This window comes from Otolemur garnettii, unplaced genomic scaffold (genome assembly GCF_000181295.1).
Source record: "Otolemur garnettii isolate 467f Iridium unplaced genomic scaffold, OtoGar3 scaffold00042, whole genome shotgun sequence".
Classification (NCBI taxonomy): Eukaryota; Metazoa; Chordata; class Mammalia; order Primates; family Galagidae; genus Otolemur; species Otolemur garnettii.
In genome coordinates this window covers 12,207,229-12,223,286 of record NW_003852437.1, presented here as the reverse complement: position 1 = coordinate 12,223,286, position 16,058 = coordinate 12,207,229, and the positions used below count along the sequence as shown (strand labels likewise).

The window sequence follows — 16,058 nt, the reverse complement described above, 5'->3', positions numbered from 1 at the left end:
TGCAGATAATAATTTTTTCTACGCAGATATCTCTGGAATTTTTTTCAGTCTTTGAAAATAAAACAATTTCACTAGGATATTTCTAAGATATTGCTGTCTTTTCATTGATTGGCCTGGTAATAGATTGTTTTACAGATTTGGGACTTCAGCACAGGCAAGCCTTCTGTATTTTATCTTTATTATCTCTTTCACACATTCTGGTCTCTTCTTTAACAATGCTGATCAACCACGTGCACTATCCATCTCTTACACTTATCTCTTCTCTTATTATCAACAATAATAACTAATACTTATCAGTGGTATGATGTATCAGACACCCTGTAAAGAGATTTACATTTAGAATCTCACAAAATTTAAATAATCCTGTAAGGTAAGAAATATTAGAATCCCATTTTATCGATGAGGAAAATTACATTTTACTTATCCAGAGTCACAAAGTTGGATATGTTGGCTCCTACATCTATGCATAAGCAGTTGGACCTTCCAGCTACATCCTTAAGTATACAGTAGAACCTCTCTGTAAGTTGACCAACCACAGAATTGCAACAAACTGGTCAACCAAAGGAACTAGGCCTACTGTACTGATATGTACATGTGGTGCATGACCGGTCTTTGAAAATTAGGTCAACTTAAGGAGGTGGTCAATGTAGTGAGGTGATCAACTATGGAGGTTCTACTGTAGTTTTCATCTGTTTTCTCTGCATTTCTTAATAGTGCTTTTGAAATTAGTTCTCTAATTTGGTATTTTATCAAGATATAAAATATCTCTTGATATTTTAAAGTATCAACTTTCCCCTTTCCCACATCTGTAATGTGTAATTAGCTTGTAATTGAGCCTGTATCTGGTGGACTGAGGCATTCCAATTACATGGCTCTGAAGTGCAATCTTCTGTAGCTCTGTCTACATTTATTTTATTTTTTTTATAATTCTGGAGACAAAGTCTTATTCTATCACCCAGGCTAGAGTGCAGTAGCATCATCATAGCTCACTGCAACCTCCAACTCCTGGACTTAAGCAATCCTTCTGCCTCAGCCTCCTAAGTAGTTGGGACTATAGGCATGTGCAAACAAACCTATCTAATTTTTTCTATTTTTAGTAGAGATGGGGGTCTCACTTTGCTCAGGCTGGTCTCAAACTCCTGAGCTCAGGGGATCTACCTGCCTTGGCCTCCCAGAGTACTAGGATTATAGGCGTGAACCACTAGGCTGGCCCTATGTCAGTGTTTTTGGCTATAAGGAGAATGTCTTTTCTATTTCTGGTTCTTCTACTTTAATAATTTCTTGCTCTCTTTCACACTTGTAAAATTCTACCACGGTATTTTGTATGTCCTATTGTCTTATATGTAGTTAGAAACATTTCAAGAGAGAATATACATATATTATTTCAACTTGTAAAACCCATAAAACTTTGTGTCTGCCTTTTGAACGGAAACAGTTTCCTGGCCTACAAAGCAACCATAATAGTCACTGCCATGCCTGTCTTACATGGCTACTACATTAAAGGAGGCAATGTGAACATTATACAGGTGGAATGTATTTAAAAAAGACTCTGTCTTACATTATAGAATATTACAAATATTCTTCATTATTTGAATATTTGCTTGCAAGTGAGGTCAAGGGCTAAATATTTTTGTGTCCCTTGGAGTATCTTAAATGTAGTAGAAAATCAATAAATATTCAGGTTAACTAAGTTTTCTTTGTTCAAACTATTGGAACCCAACCTACAAGGCCAATCTATACCTGGTCAACACTTGCTACAAAAGAAGAATACAAGTGTGCAGGGCTGGAGTATTTTTTTGCTATATGAAGAGGCCAGTACACAGATATATGGTAGCAGGAAAAACAATGCCAATTAGAGAACAGGAAACCGAGAAGGTCAAGAATTAGAAAAATAAGTTAATGGGAAAGCTATAATTTGAAGGGGAAGATTGATCTCCCTGAAATGAAGATAGCAAAAGAATGGCCAGAGACAAAGTAAAAAATGGTTTTTGGGTAAAGGTGAGTTTAATAATTCAGTTTTTCCTTAGCTCACTCACCAGTAAAAGATGACAATATTAGAACTGCCCTCAAGGAGCTTACAGTTTAGATGAGGGTATGAAACATATATTTATTAAGTTCTTACTAAGTGCTGGGGACTGTGAACTAGGCCAGTTGTTCTCAGAGTGTGGTTCTCCAATCAGCAGCACCACCAGCATCTGGGATCTTGTAGAAATGTAAAATCACAATACCAACCCAGACCTACAGAATCACAAACACCTACAAAATCACAAACAGCCTGGCAATCTGTGCTTTAATAAATCTGCCAGGTGATTCTGATGCACACTGAAGTTTAAGAATCACTGAAGGAAATGTGGGTTTAGGTAAGATGTTACAGGATTTTGAATCCCTGAGTAGGAATTACTTGTTTGAATATTATCTGTCTTTACAAGAAGCGGTCCTGTTGCTTGGCTCTGAAAACTCCTAAGGTTAAAGTTTAAATCTGCTAAATACATGTCTCAGAGGTCCTAGTGGGAAAGAGGACCATAGTTTCTCTTCCTTTCCTAGGAGATGAAGAGATATCCATGTCGTAAGTCCTAGTTGTGGTCTTTTGGGTCAGGGTCCTTCCTGGCCTATTCTTTACAGAGGATTCTTTACTATGTCAGGATAGCATGATGGATTATACTAAATCCGGTCTATTGCAATTAATGATTTCGGAACAAGTATTTGAAAGGAACTATAAGAGAGCCTAGTTTTAAGTAATTAACTTATTTCATTAAATTAATATTTATTGGAATGATAATATAAAATAGAAATGATTTTAAAATTTCAACTGCATAGTATATAATTAAACATACTGTGACAGTTTCCAGTCTCTGTTTCACTAGCTGCATTTTTGTTGAAGAATTTTCAGTGTGGATGAATTCATCAATCTGAAAAGAGCCTTGATGGGGCAGCTTAGGACAGGTGCATAGGGCATCTTGACTTTGGTGTATTCCAGGTAATGGAAATGTTCCATTGTAGCGTTTGAACATTTCAGCCTCTTGCTGGGCTACTGAAAAAAGGAATCCATAATTAGTTCAAATCATTACAGTGAAAGTTTAATCAAATTACTGAGTCATGAAATCATAGCATTCAATAAATAATCAGAAACTGCATAACACATTTTAAATACTGGGTAATTATAAGACAATGTGACTAGCAAATGGAAAATTATTAGATAGTATAAAATCATAAGGATATATAATGATTTCATAGATAATTTAATGTCAGACAACATTCTAATTGGGCCTTAAAGGTCAGGCAAATTGGGACAGGAGCTTTATTTTAAATAAATAAATATATATATATTATACATATTTCTATATATATAATATAGAAAGTATAATATAAAAAAAATCAAAGGCACAATACAACAGAATTAAGGGAACTGCTAAAATAATAAAAATAATTATTCTCAAGCCCAACTGCCTAAAAAAAACTATTTCCATATTTATATACCCTTCTTAATCTTTATACATATGTGTATGTGTTATTTAAGGTATCATAATGTAAATATAATTTAACATTTATTAATTTAAATGCATTTTTCATATTTCTACAATGATATAATTACCATTGTTATATGTCTTACAGTATCTTATCTAATGAAGCACATAATCTTTTTAACACACTCTCCTATTAATACAGTTGGCCCTCCATATCCATGAGTTCTGCATCTGTGAATTCAACCAACCATAGAGGAAAAGTATTTGGAAAAAAACCAACTAAAAATAATACAAATTAAAAATATATTATGACAACTACTTATATAGCATTTATATCATTTTAGGTATTATAAGAAATCTAAAGAAGACATAAGTATACAGGAGGATGTGCCTAAGTTATTTACAAATAATATGACATTCTATATAAGAAACTTGAGCCTCCATGGATTTTAGTATCCCCAAAGGAAACATGGATACCAAGAGACAACTATATTTACAATATTTTCTGTTTTCCCTTATTATAGATCATGCATGGATAAGTTTGATAATGATGATGACAATGATGAATAAGACAGCCCTTGTCTTGCAGTTTATGATTTTTAGAATGCTTTCACATACATTATATTATTTCAACATTAAAATAAATGAAATAAATAAATTTAATTTTTTAAGTGCTAGTCTGTATATACAAAGGAGAAAAAAATCATTTAAAAACATATTTCCTTAATTATGTAATCTCAAAATGAAAGTTTTTCCAAATATAACATGAAAGGAAAAAACTCAAAAATTGGATTTGTAACATGGAATCAATGTATGAGCCTTCAGAAGTGCTATAGATTACTCAAGTTATGTACAGAAATATGAGTATGTATGTAAGAATGTTTCTGAGAAGTAGACCCCATACCTTTATCAGATCGTCCACCAAAGGATTACATGAGTCAGAAAAGGTTAAATTACCAACACTCTTATAAACTAATGAACAAATTTTGATACATGAACATTTTAACATTTTGCTGAAATAAAAAAGCCTGCCACAATAAAAATTAACATAAATGACAGGTAATAGGGTCCTTCCATCTCTGAGCAAAATGGAATAAAAGGGACCAGATATACCTTCCCACTTGAAACTACCAAAAAATAGACCAAATGTATAAAAGAAAGCTGTCCTTTTTTTGGCAAATATGATTGTCTATGCCAAGCTATACCAGAGTAAAGCAAGTAAAACATGGAGGGGAAAAAATTTAAGAAGATATTCTCAGGTCCTGGCCTCACATTTATGTATAAAATCTAAATGAAAAAAATTTTTTAAAGTCACTAGAATCAACTTTAGCAAGGTTGCAGAATATGAAATTAACATACAAAAATCATCTCTATGTCTCAATATAAGTAATAAAGAATCAGAAATCAAAATTAAAAACATAAATACCATTTACTCTGGCATAATAATATGTACACTTTGGTAAAAAATCTGATAAAAGATATAAAAGACTTATACACTGAAAACTGAAAGCATTTCAAAATAAACTAAAGAAATACCTAAGAAAGATACTATGTTCATGGATTAGAATACTCAATATTAGTAAAATGCCAATTCTTTATATTTAGGGCAATCCCACTCAAATGATCTATAGGTTCAATGTAATCTCACTCAAAATTCCAGCAGGTTATTTTTGGAGAAATTCCTATAACTCAATAATTAGAAAACAAATAAGCTAACTTCAAAAATTGGCACAAGATTTATATTTAATAGGCTATAATTTGTGATTCTAAACTTTACAGAATAAAAAATTCTTAAAATAAGCTCAGTGCTTTTGTGTATGTTCCTGACTTAAACAATTATAAAAAATAATGTGGTTTGTCAGGAGATTATTATCTTTATATAATAAAGAATGGAGGAAGTAAAATATTTTAATCCACTGTCCTTTGCATTTGAAGCAAATACAAAGTTTGCTATTATTAAAATCTATGTGTACTTATGTTACTAATTTTATAATAACGTACAACTAAAATTGCAACATACTCTTTCTCATATACTATTTTATTTTATTTTTTCTTTCTCATACACTATTTTAGCATAAGATTTCCCTTTGGTTCAACTTTTAACTCCTGTGTTCAAGATTTATTATTATGTATAGCCCTGTTGCCACATATGGTCATCTTACTACATACTCAATTCCTTTATTTATAAACTATTATTTTTCCAATTATAATAATTCCCATAAGATGGTAGTTCTACATTTCTAGTGTCCCAGCAGCCTCCTCTTTCTCTAGTATTTGCAGTGAACACTCAAGGCCATAATTTTTTTGGTTAGTCGATCAAATACAATTTATTTATTCATGCTCCTTGATGGAAATTTCAGTTCTTTCCAATTTCAGGCTAATACAAATAATGCTATAATGAACACAACTTTTGGTGATAGATGCATTTATATAAGTTATAAACCTGGAAGGACATTTATAGATCACAGAATACTAGATCACATACTAGATCACAGAATATATGTATCTTTTGCTTTAGTATTTACAGAACAAACTCTTTAAGTTGACCACTCAAGAGACTGTAACAACTGGTCAACATAAAGAACTAGACCTACTGAACTGATATGTACATGTGGTGCATGTCCAGTCTATGAAAATTAGGTCAAGTCAAGGGTGGTCAATGTAGAGAAGTGATCAACTATGGAGGTTCTACTGTATTATCAAACAATAAAATGTTTTTTAAGTTGTATTTTACCTGGCCTGACTCATTCCTGCTTCAGTTAATATTATTTTTTTTTTTTTTTTTTTTTTTTGCAGTTTTTGGCCTGGGGCCAGGTCTGAACCTGCCTGCTACTGGCACATGGGACCAGTGCCTTACTCCTTGAGCTACAGGCACCGCCCACCTGCATCAGCTCATCTTAAGAGACCAGACCAGTGGATGGATCTAAGAAGTTAAGGGGAACACTTCAATTCTGATAGCCTGTGTATGTTTCAGGGCCTATCAGTAATTCTCTAATCCCTGGATATATTGTAATTGATAAGTAGAACTTAGAAGTATTACTAATCAAACTATTCAAAAGCTGTATGAGAATGTGCAGCATATTCAAGTCTCAAAGCCACCTGATCGGAAAATGTCTACCATATTCAACAATTCTGTTACAACTTAATAATAATACATAAGCAAACTTCCTTTCTTAAGGGATTCTCTTAAATGCTGAAATTGAAAACAACACATTTTACTATAGGAATATTTAGCTGCCTTCTTAATTTCACTTATGCCATAAAACAGGAAATGCAAAGTCTAAGTAAGTAGCTGTGACAATGTATTACGAATGTGAGCTCTGAAGTCACGTAGCCTGGAATCAAATGGTGGCTTTACCATCAACTGTATTACTTCGGGAAAATTACTTAATTTTCTCTGTACCTCAGTTTCATTATCTGTAAAGTGAGGATAAAAACGGTAGCCAACTCAACGAGTTTTAGGAGGATTTTATGAGATAATATACGTAAAATGCTCATAAGAGTGGCAAACACATAGTAAATGATTAATAAATGTTACCTACTACCTACTAGTTACTACTACCATTGCTGTTAGCTCTAAATTTACTAACTAATGATAACGATAAAATCATGTCAGTGGTAGAAATAAAGCATGGTAATATGAGTCCAATTCCTAGGTTTCATAGCCTAGTTCAACTTGGCACATAATAGGTGCTCAATAAAGATTTGTCTTGCCCAAGACTCTCTGACTCATGAGTTAATATTGGCTCAGAGGAGACAATGCCACCTAGTGAAAAATTAGGCTCATTACCTATTAGTTAATGCTGTGACCTTCCCAAATTAGACTTGATCTTAATTAAAATACTTATTTGGGCTAGGTACTGGTAAGAAAAAGATGAACAAGCCTCAAATTCTGCTTCCTATAAAGTATAGAAAATACAGAGAAAGCACACACTCCACAAGACAAGCATGGAAAAATGATACTGTAGGAAAAAAAAAGGTTTGACTATCACATATTCAAAAGCTAGTATTTCAAGAGATCTGCTGAAGAGGCAATTTAGTGTAGCAAATAAGAGCTTGGATGCTAAGACCAGACTGTATTTATTTAAGCCCTGGATCCTATAAAATGGGGTTAATAATAGCCCCTATGTCACAAGATTACTGTGAAAACTTAAATATATGTAAAGTGCTTTATAAAGTACCAGGAATATAGAAAGTGCTATGTATTAGCAATAATTATTATTAACTGTAGATCAGTATCCTAGAGACTGAGCATAAAAATATTGATTAATAACCAAACATTACGTGCTAAAGTCTAGCTTCACAAATTTAATTCAGTAGAATCCGTTTCTCTGACTAGTACACTCTGTTATTATGGGAATCCTAAAAGTACATTATTTGTGGTACTCTGTGACTAAATTTTGTATTACTAGATGATTAAAAACCTTTCAACATCAGACAAATAAAACTGCCTTCTGAAAGTAAAAATCATATTTCTTACCAAAAAAAGCAAAAAGTCAGTAGAATGAAAGACCCAAAAGACCACAACCTGAACATATGCTTAACAGGGAAAGATGCTTGCTGTCTCTTCACAGATTTTGCTAGAACTGAAAGATGGATGATACATTTAGCTACCACTGTGGTCTCATCCACAGCTTATTTAACTTACGTAAAAAAATTCTTGCTCCATTTTCCTTGAAAATTATCAGAAGCTCTGAATACTACTTAAAAAGCACTTAACTGTTCTGCATATTTTCAATTTTAAACCATTAAAAATTTATACAAAACCACATGTAAACTTTATTTTCAGACAAAGGAGTTTGAGCTAAACATTCCTGTGCTAGAAAATAAAAGACAAAACTATCATAGCACAGTAATAAACATTATAATTTTCAATGAAAAATTTAAAGACTATTAGACTTGATGATTCTGGCTTATATTTAATTAGTATAATATTTAGAGTCTATAACAACTTTTCATTTTCTTAGAGATCTACACCATTCACAAGAATTCTGCTAAATCTTGGATGGCTTGAAATTACTCAACTTCTTCCTGAGCTTCCTCTTTTTAAAAATAGGCAACAAAGAGTTAGGAAAATGTGTTGAAACATTTTAAATTTTCATTTGTCTTTAAAAAAGATGGAGACTTTACCTCTTTTACATTTACATGGATGGAGCTGGAACATATCCTACTTAGTAAAGTACCTCAAAAATGGAAGAAAAAATATCCAATGTACTCAGTACTATTATGAAACCAATTTACATCACTCACACTTTCATATGAAGAATAGATCACAACTATGGCCCAAGATGAAGGAGGAGGGTGGGATGGATGGGGTAGGCGGAGGTCAGATTGAGGGAGGGTGAATGGTGGGATCACACCTATGGTGCATAATGCAAGGGTACATGACAGATCTATTAGTATAGAATATAAATGTCTTAACACAATAATTAAGTAAATGAGATGAGGTATATATTAACCTCATGTTAAGTGTGATGTAAGTATTCCTAAATATATGAAATCAGCACATTGTACCCCATAAATGCATTAATGTATACATGATCTATGTGTTTATGATTTAATAAAAAAAAAAAACTGTGCTCTTAAAACACTGCTCAGAATAATTTTAATTTCATGTGGCTATTATTTGCATATTTTAATTTCTAAAATGCTCATGGAATTCTTCCTCCTCATTAAAATAGTGGGAATATAACATTATGTTCTTAACTTTATGTACTTATTTTCTAATAAATTGACCCAGAACTGTACTCATTTTAACAAATAAAAGCTTTTTACAATTCCATTCCACTTAGAGATGCTTATCAGCATATTACAATAAAACATACATTCTTATAAAGTCATGTGTATACTGGTAATGAGCATGACAACACCACAATTCATTTTTTGTTTAATACAATGCTTACAATTTACATAGCATTTTCACAATCACTGCCTTATAGTATCCTCAAAAACATCTCTCTTAGGTAGGATGGGTACCTTCTAGTACCATAGTACCTTTCACTAGATGAGAAAATAGTCTTCAGGAAGGCAAGAAGCTTGCACATAGTCACTAAAGTAACAAACTGGGGCCTAAAACCATGTTTTTGTACTCCCCAAACACTTTGCTCTTTCTACTATGCTTCCAAAATGGACTTCTATGCCTGTTGCCTAAACACCAAATTGGCAAACCTAACTTTCATGGGCTAATCTAAAGATAAAATTTTCCATTAAAAAAAAAAACCCTGAAGAAATAAGACAGAGTAAAACTTTAATTTGTATCTGTAGTGAAAATTTCAAAAAGTGTCAAAAGCAAATTAGAAATTGAATGAAGACTATTGTGAAACCTCTTAAGAGTCTGAGGAAATAACTGTGCTGCTTATTTCCTGTATAATAATCTCAAATATACTTACATATAACTATCTTGGTTTATGTGAAAACTTAAGAGTGGGTATAAAGAAAGAATTGTTTCAGGATACATGAGAGAACTAGAGAATAGAATCTGGACAATGGATGATCTGAAAATCCCTTTATCTTTGCCTATAATCAAGCAGTGTTTAATTTTGCTAACATTTGCTTATAAAAGTAAATAGTACTATGTTGCTTAACAATTACACGATTACTAATAGTCCTCTATAAATTTGAATATGTGTTGCAGAAATTATTTCTTCTCTGTAAAGTTCTATCGTAAAATAAGACATATCTTGATTTTATGCCTTGTTTTCTAGTGTAATTCACCTAGAAAGGTATAATATAATCCATAATAAGAGAGGAACTTGAGGTTTATAACATATCTCAATTATCTAATAACTTGACACTTAACCATTAAGAAATTTAATAGCATTAAATGTCATAGCATTTATACATAATAAACTTAATTTTCCATATTTCATGAATTTAAAATACTTTGCCCAAATAGTTCTTCATCAATATTAACCTACATAAGCATTTTTATATTTATGCATTTATGATATCTGTATAACTATATGTAAGACATTCTAACTTATCAAAACCAATGAATAACACAAAATATTCTAAACAAATCTAAGAAATAGAGAACTTTTATTTTTGTTTAAGAATTGACATATGAAAATGGAATTGTAATTTTGAGAGTGATAGCACCATTATAATGCTAAACAACAAAATCCTAATTTCAAGATAGAAATTAATGAAATATATGAGAAATATCATAAATCAGGTAATTCTTAGAATTCCATATTATTCTTGAGAAATGTATCCAAAGTTTTTATTTCCTTATTATGTCTCAGAATCATAGGATTATATAATTTTAGACCTGAAAAAGATATTGGATTCTAATTACAGATCTTGTTTTTGCTGACACTTGATTTTTTTCTTTTTTGGCCTATTTTTTATGTTAAACTCTCAGAAATATAACTTACCAAAACTATATAGTTTCATAAGAATAAAAACATGGAATAAAAATTAACTTGATATCTAAGGGAAAACACTGAAGATTCATATTTCCTAAGTGTTCTTTGCCTTTTAAATTTAGTTAACAGATTCCTCAATAATGTTTAGATTAATTTTATTTATTTAAGTTGATTTATAAAGAAGGTGTGCTAACATCTATAATTCTATACCTAATTATGCAGAAAAATAAAATGTTATAGCATGTATATATAATACAATCTATTTAATCTGTTTGGCTCTTAAAGTATATTTAAGAGAGCTTTGTTAATATAAAAAAAAGAGATTTCACAGAGTTTATATGATTCCTAAACATAAAAGTTATTCTAAATACTCTTTATTATCAAGCAGTGTGTACTTACCATGAAAATCATAAATATACAGAAGAATTGGTTCATTCTGCCCAAATGCACAAAATGCAACCATATTTTCAAATGGATGATAAGAAATGTCTCGGACGGGTGACTTAAATGGCAGGTCAGAATACATGGCTACTTGTTCTCCTAAATAAAAAAAGAAATTCAATAATCTGTATTGTATCATTAGACATTTCTCATTACAAGATTATTCTGTAACTTACTAGAAAATATATATAGTGACAATAAAGTTCATATATTATTTACAAGAAAATCTCAAATACTTTTTTTGAGACAGAGCCTCAAGCTGTCCCCCTTGGGTAGAGTGCCATGCCATCACAGCTCACAGCAACCTCCAACTCCTGGGCTCAAGCGAGTTTCCTGCCTCAGCCTCCCAAGTAGCTGGGACCATAGGAGCCCGCCACAATGCCCGGCTATTTTTTGGTTGCAGCCATCATTGTTCTTTGGCGGGCCCAAGCTGGATTCAAACCCACCACCTTAGGTGTATGTGGCTGGTGCCTTAGCCACTTGAGCCACAGGTGCTGAGCCAAAACTTCAAATACTAATAAATGTTTAAGTACCATTACATTAAATATTATCATTATTCCACATTCTGTTGGCCCTCCTTTTTCTCCTTCCTTAATCCAACCTCTTTAATGAGGTTTATAAAGCATAAAATACAAAGTATGCCAGAAGTCTTTTGCCTGAAGGATATTTCTCTACATTTACCTAAATTCACTATTATTAAAAGGGTTTGCTGTATAAAATTTGGATTCAATCCAGGGGCTGCATGTGGGGGTCTGGAGGGCCACCAAAGTCCACCACCAAAGTCTGAGATCTGATGCAGCTGAACAAACTTCAGCTAACAAAAACTCTGGGCAGAACTAGTGGAGGAATTACAAGACTCTAAAACTGAAGAAACTCTCCAGTTTGGTGATAGTGGTGAGGGATTAACTTTTTTATTTCTTTTCCCCCAGAGGTTGTTTGAGGTACCAACTACTCAAAAGATAACCTATGATTATGGCTAAAAGATCCCTCTTGTAGATATCTGTGGAACCCAGCAAAAAAAAAACCATTCAGAAGAAACTAAAGAGCAAGGAATCTAGAAGAACAGGTTAAATTGATACATAAGTATCAAAACATGGTACAAGAAAAAAAAAATAAACCCCTTAAGTTAGTTGACTAGTCAAAACACCTAAAAGAAAGTACAGAGAATAAACAAAGCAAAATCAAATAATATTCATTAAAGAAATTTTAAAGTAAATTTTATAAAATTCTCTCAATTATTAAAAAAAGTTCATGTAGTTTCAGCTTTTCTTTTGAAAGTAAGGTAACAAGTTACTTGTCACAGTTTGTTTTATTAGAAAAAAACTTGAATTGTCTGTAATTTATGTAAACTGCTATTTAAGTTTCAGACACCAAAAATTTTCACAGCTATGTTTTTGTTACTAATGAAAATATATTATAGATGTTTAATCATTTGTTTACCTAGCTGCACTCCAAATTTAGCTTAAACATCTGTATTTAGTTTTAGTCTTCAATAAGTACCTAAATTCAGCAATATCTCATTATAGGCAAAGAAAGAATAAATCTTCAATTATAAAGTGAAATTCTAAATCCATGACACTACTACAAGAAAGAACAAAATTTTTTTTTTTTGCAGTTTTTGGCCAGGGCTGGGTTTGAACCCGCCACCTCTGGCCTATGGGGTTGGTGCCCTACCCCTCTGAGCCACAGGCGCCAACCCAAGAAAGAACAAATTTTAATGTAAGTTTAGACTGCCGCTGAGTTCCATTAAAAGCTTTCTAATCTTAAAAAATATAATTGAAACCCTGAAATCAGAATTTCCTTGAAAATTATTCCATAAAATAGGAGGGTTTTCACAATTCTTCAAACTCCTTTTCTCCCCAAAGATTTTTGAAGTTCAACATTTACCTGTTTCTGGATTCCAAACATACACTATGCCATCCTCACTTCCAGCAAAGAGAAAAGTCCCACATGGTGTCAAAGTACTATGAATCTTCTCCCGATAATTTGCTGCACCTACAAACTTCCTTGCTGCTAATCTATAAACAAAAAAAAGATTTTACAAATATAACTTGGCTTAACAATTTAAACGACTGGTGGTAGAAAACTTTTTCTTTTAATTTAACTTCCATTCAACAAATAATTTTTGAGAATCTTTCCTATGGGAGACATTTTACAATGGAGACAGAATAAAGAAGAGCTAGTCCCACATCCCAAAGAGTTTACAATTAAGCAGGAAAGAGAAAAAATGTATCAACGTAAAACAGAAAGTAGATATAGAAAATACACAGAAGAGTAACAGAACCAGTACCTCGTAGACTTGTAGAAGAGACATTAATTCTAGCTATGAAGAGAGACTACTTTATGGAAGCAGCATTTAAATTGGTTACTTAAAAAAAAAAATGAGTAGAATTTTCATGCTCTTATGTTTTCTCCACCTGATTAAGTTTTAAAATCACAGAAGGAATACTTGATTCCTGAAGAAATATTAGATAAGATATAAGATTAAATCATCTATTAAATATAGTGCATAGTCTTTTAGACTGTTCCATATATAAATAACGGTAACACTGTTTCAGTACTTACTATGTACCAGGTAGATTCTATTATCATCCCTGGTTTACAGAGGACATTGGATATGATGCTCTGTAATATTTTTTCTTTTACTCAACATAAATCATAAATAATGGATCTCTGTATCAGAAAATATAGATTATACATAATTATTTTAATGGGCCCATATTGTATCATTGTAGAAATAGATCTTAGGAAATTTTCTATTGTTGGATGACATTTAGGGTGTTTCCAGCTTTCTTCTACCATGAACATAATTTCTATGAACAATCTTATATTATATATACACACACACACATATATACATTATATAATATGTATGTTATATAATGTATATATATATAATATAATAATATATATACACACAAAGTAGTATATATATTGCATTGTTTTACAATTATTTTATTAAGATAAATTCTCAAATCTGGGGCTACTGAGTCAAACGTTTCTGGAGTCTTTGCTATGGGCTTTACTGTTCTAAGCATTTAGACGCATTAACTTGTTTATTCTACCACAGAACCCTGAGTATGGAACATTTATTTCTCCCATTTGACAGATGAGGAAAGGCACAGAGAGGTTAATCAGCTGGTAAGGGTTAAAAGGCAGTGTTTGACTCTAGGCAGTCTGTACGTAGAGCTCAAGCATGTTCTTAAGCTACATGTTCTACTGCTTAAAAACAGAGTAACAAAACTCCTTAGTTTGCCCTTCTAATCTGGTCTTGATTTCTATTTCTAAAAAAATTCTGTATCTGTTTTCCATGCCAAGAAACCTATGCCCATGCCAATCCACTCTGCCTTCAACATGTATTATCCCACTTCTAAACTTTATTTCATGTTTTACATTCTATCTTGTCTAAATTCTACCCATCCTTCAAGTTTGAGCTCAAATGCCAATCTCTCAATAGAGACTTTAACAGAAGATTATCTAATAGCTGTCTGGTGTCTAGTTGCCATGAAAAATATAATCCTTTTATTATAACTTTATATTCATTAAAAAATACATGTTGAGTATTTGCTATCTGCCAGGCATGGCATGGATTACACATACACAGAAAAGAAAAAGCAACTTCCAATAATACAAGATCTTACATTTTAGCTTAATTAAACATTTTTTGTTTTATTTTAAAGGCATACAACTAGATGATAAACTGGTAGCCTAATTCTGCTTCTCATTCTACAACAACACTCATGCCAGTGTCTTGAATTGTTTTACATAAATATTAAAGGGCTTAATGGTCAATCCTTAAAAGATACAGAATTAAGTTAATATAGATCACTACATTTGCCTTTCTAAATATAATAGGAAAATCTAATAAAACCGTTTTCTCTCATTCGTTTTATAGAAACTCTAACATCAAAAAAAAAAGTGCACTAGAAATCTATGATAGCTTTCCCAGAACTCTGCATCTGCCTTTTACATTAAGGATACTTCTCCACACTTGCCTTTATTTCTAACTAAAAACAAATAAGAAAAATAAGGATGTATTAATCAAAACCTCTTTCCTTCAGTTATGATATTATACTATGCTATACCAGTATCATACAGATAATGTCATTATAAATCAATATTACTGTTGAAAATAGAAGTTTCTTTTTTTAATTGTGAAAATAAAAGCAATTGATTACATTTCAGCATCAGAACTATTCATGTTTTGAGCCAGACAATTCTTTGTCTTGGGAGTTGTCCTTATGAGTTGGAGGATGCTTAGCAGTATCTTTGATCTTTGCCCATCAGATGTCAGAAGCAACATCAAAAATGTCTCCAGATATTTTCAGATGTCCCCAAAGGGGGGAGAAATTGCCTAGTTGAGAACCACTGCTGCATTTTATACATACAATTTGATTGATTAGTTATTCTGTGGGTATTTATCCTGTCAATACTGAATTATACTTACATCCGGAGATCCATAATTCTCAAAGTGCTGTCTTTGGTATGGATTAACAAACGTTTTCCATTGGGATGAACCTCCAGATAACTTATTGGGACCCCCTTGAACTCAGTTTCTTTAATTTCCTGAAATGATAAAAAAATCCTAAAATATTACTACTCTACAGTTTTTCTAACGTTAAGTTTATTATATGAGTATAAAATTAATTTTAAAATGTTATTTCCAATCCTGCCACATAGGAGACTTCCTAACTGTTAGCAAAAGGGCCCCCACTAACTTCAGTTAAGGGTAGAAAATAAGGTTAGCAAATTGTCTTTTTATATTTTTTTTTTTTTTTTTTTTTTT

The 16,058-nt window shown here is 31.9% G+C and overlaps 1 protein-coding gene across 1 annotated transcript in view; it reads right to left on the bottom strand.

Annotated features, from left to right (window-relative positions):
- The window catches only part of AHI1 (Abelson helper integration site 1), a 126,728-nt gene that overhangs the window by 49,716 nt on the left and 60,954 nt on the right, over positions 1-16,058 (bottom strand). The window contains exons 15-18 of the mRNA XM_023513539.1: positions 15,720-15,838; positions 13,160-13,290; positions 11,231-11,371; positions 2,835-3,031 (exon numbers count right to left, since the gene is read on the bottom strand). Of these exons, the coding sequence (XP_023369307.1) occupies positions 2,835-3,031; positions 11,231-11,371; positions 13,160-13,290; positions 15,720-15,838 (588 nt within the window). The remainder of the gene's footprint in view (positions 1-2,834; positions 3,032-11,230; positions 11,372-13,159; positions 13,291-15,719; positions 15,839-16,058) is intronic.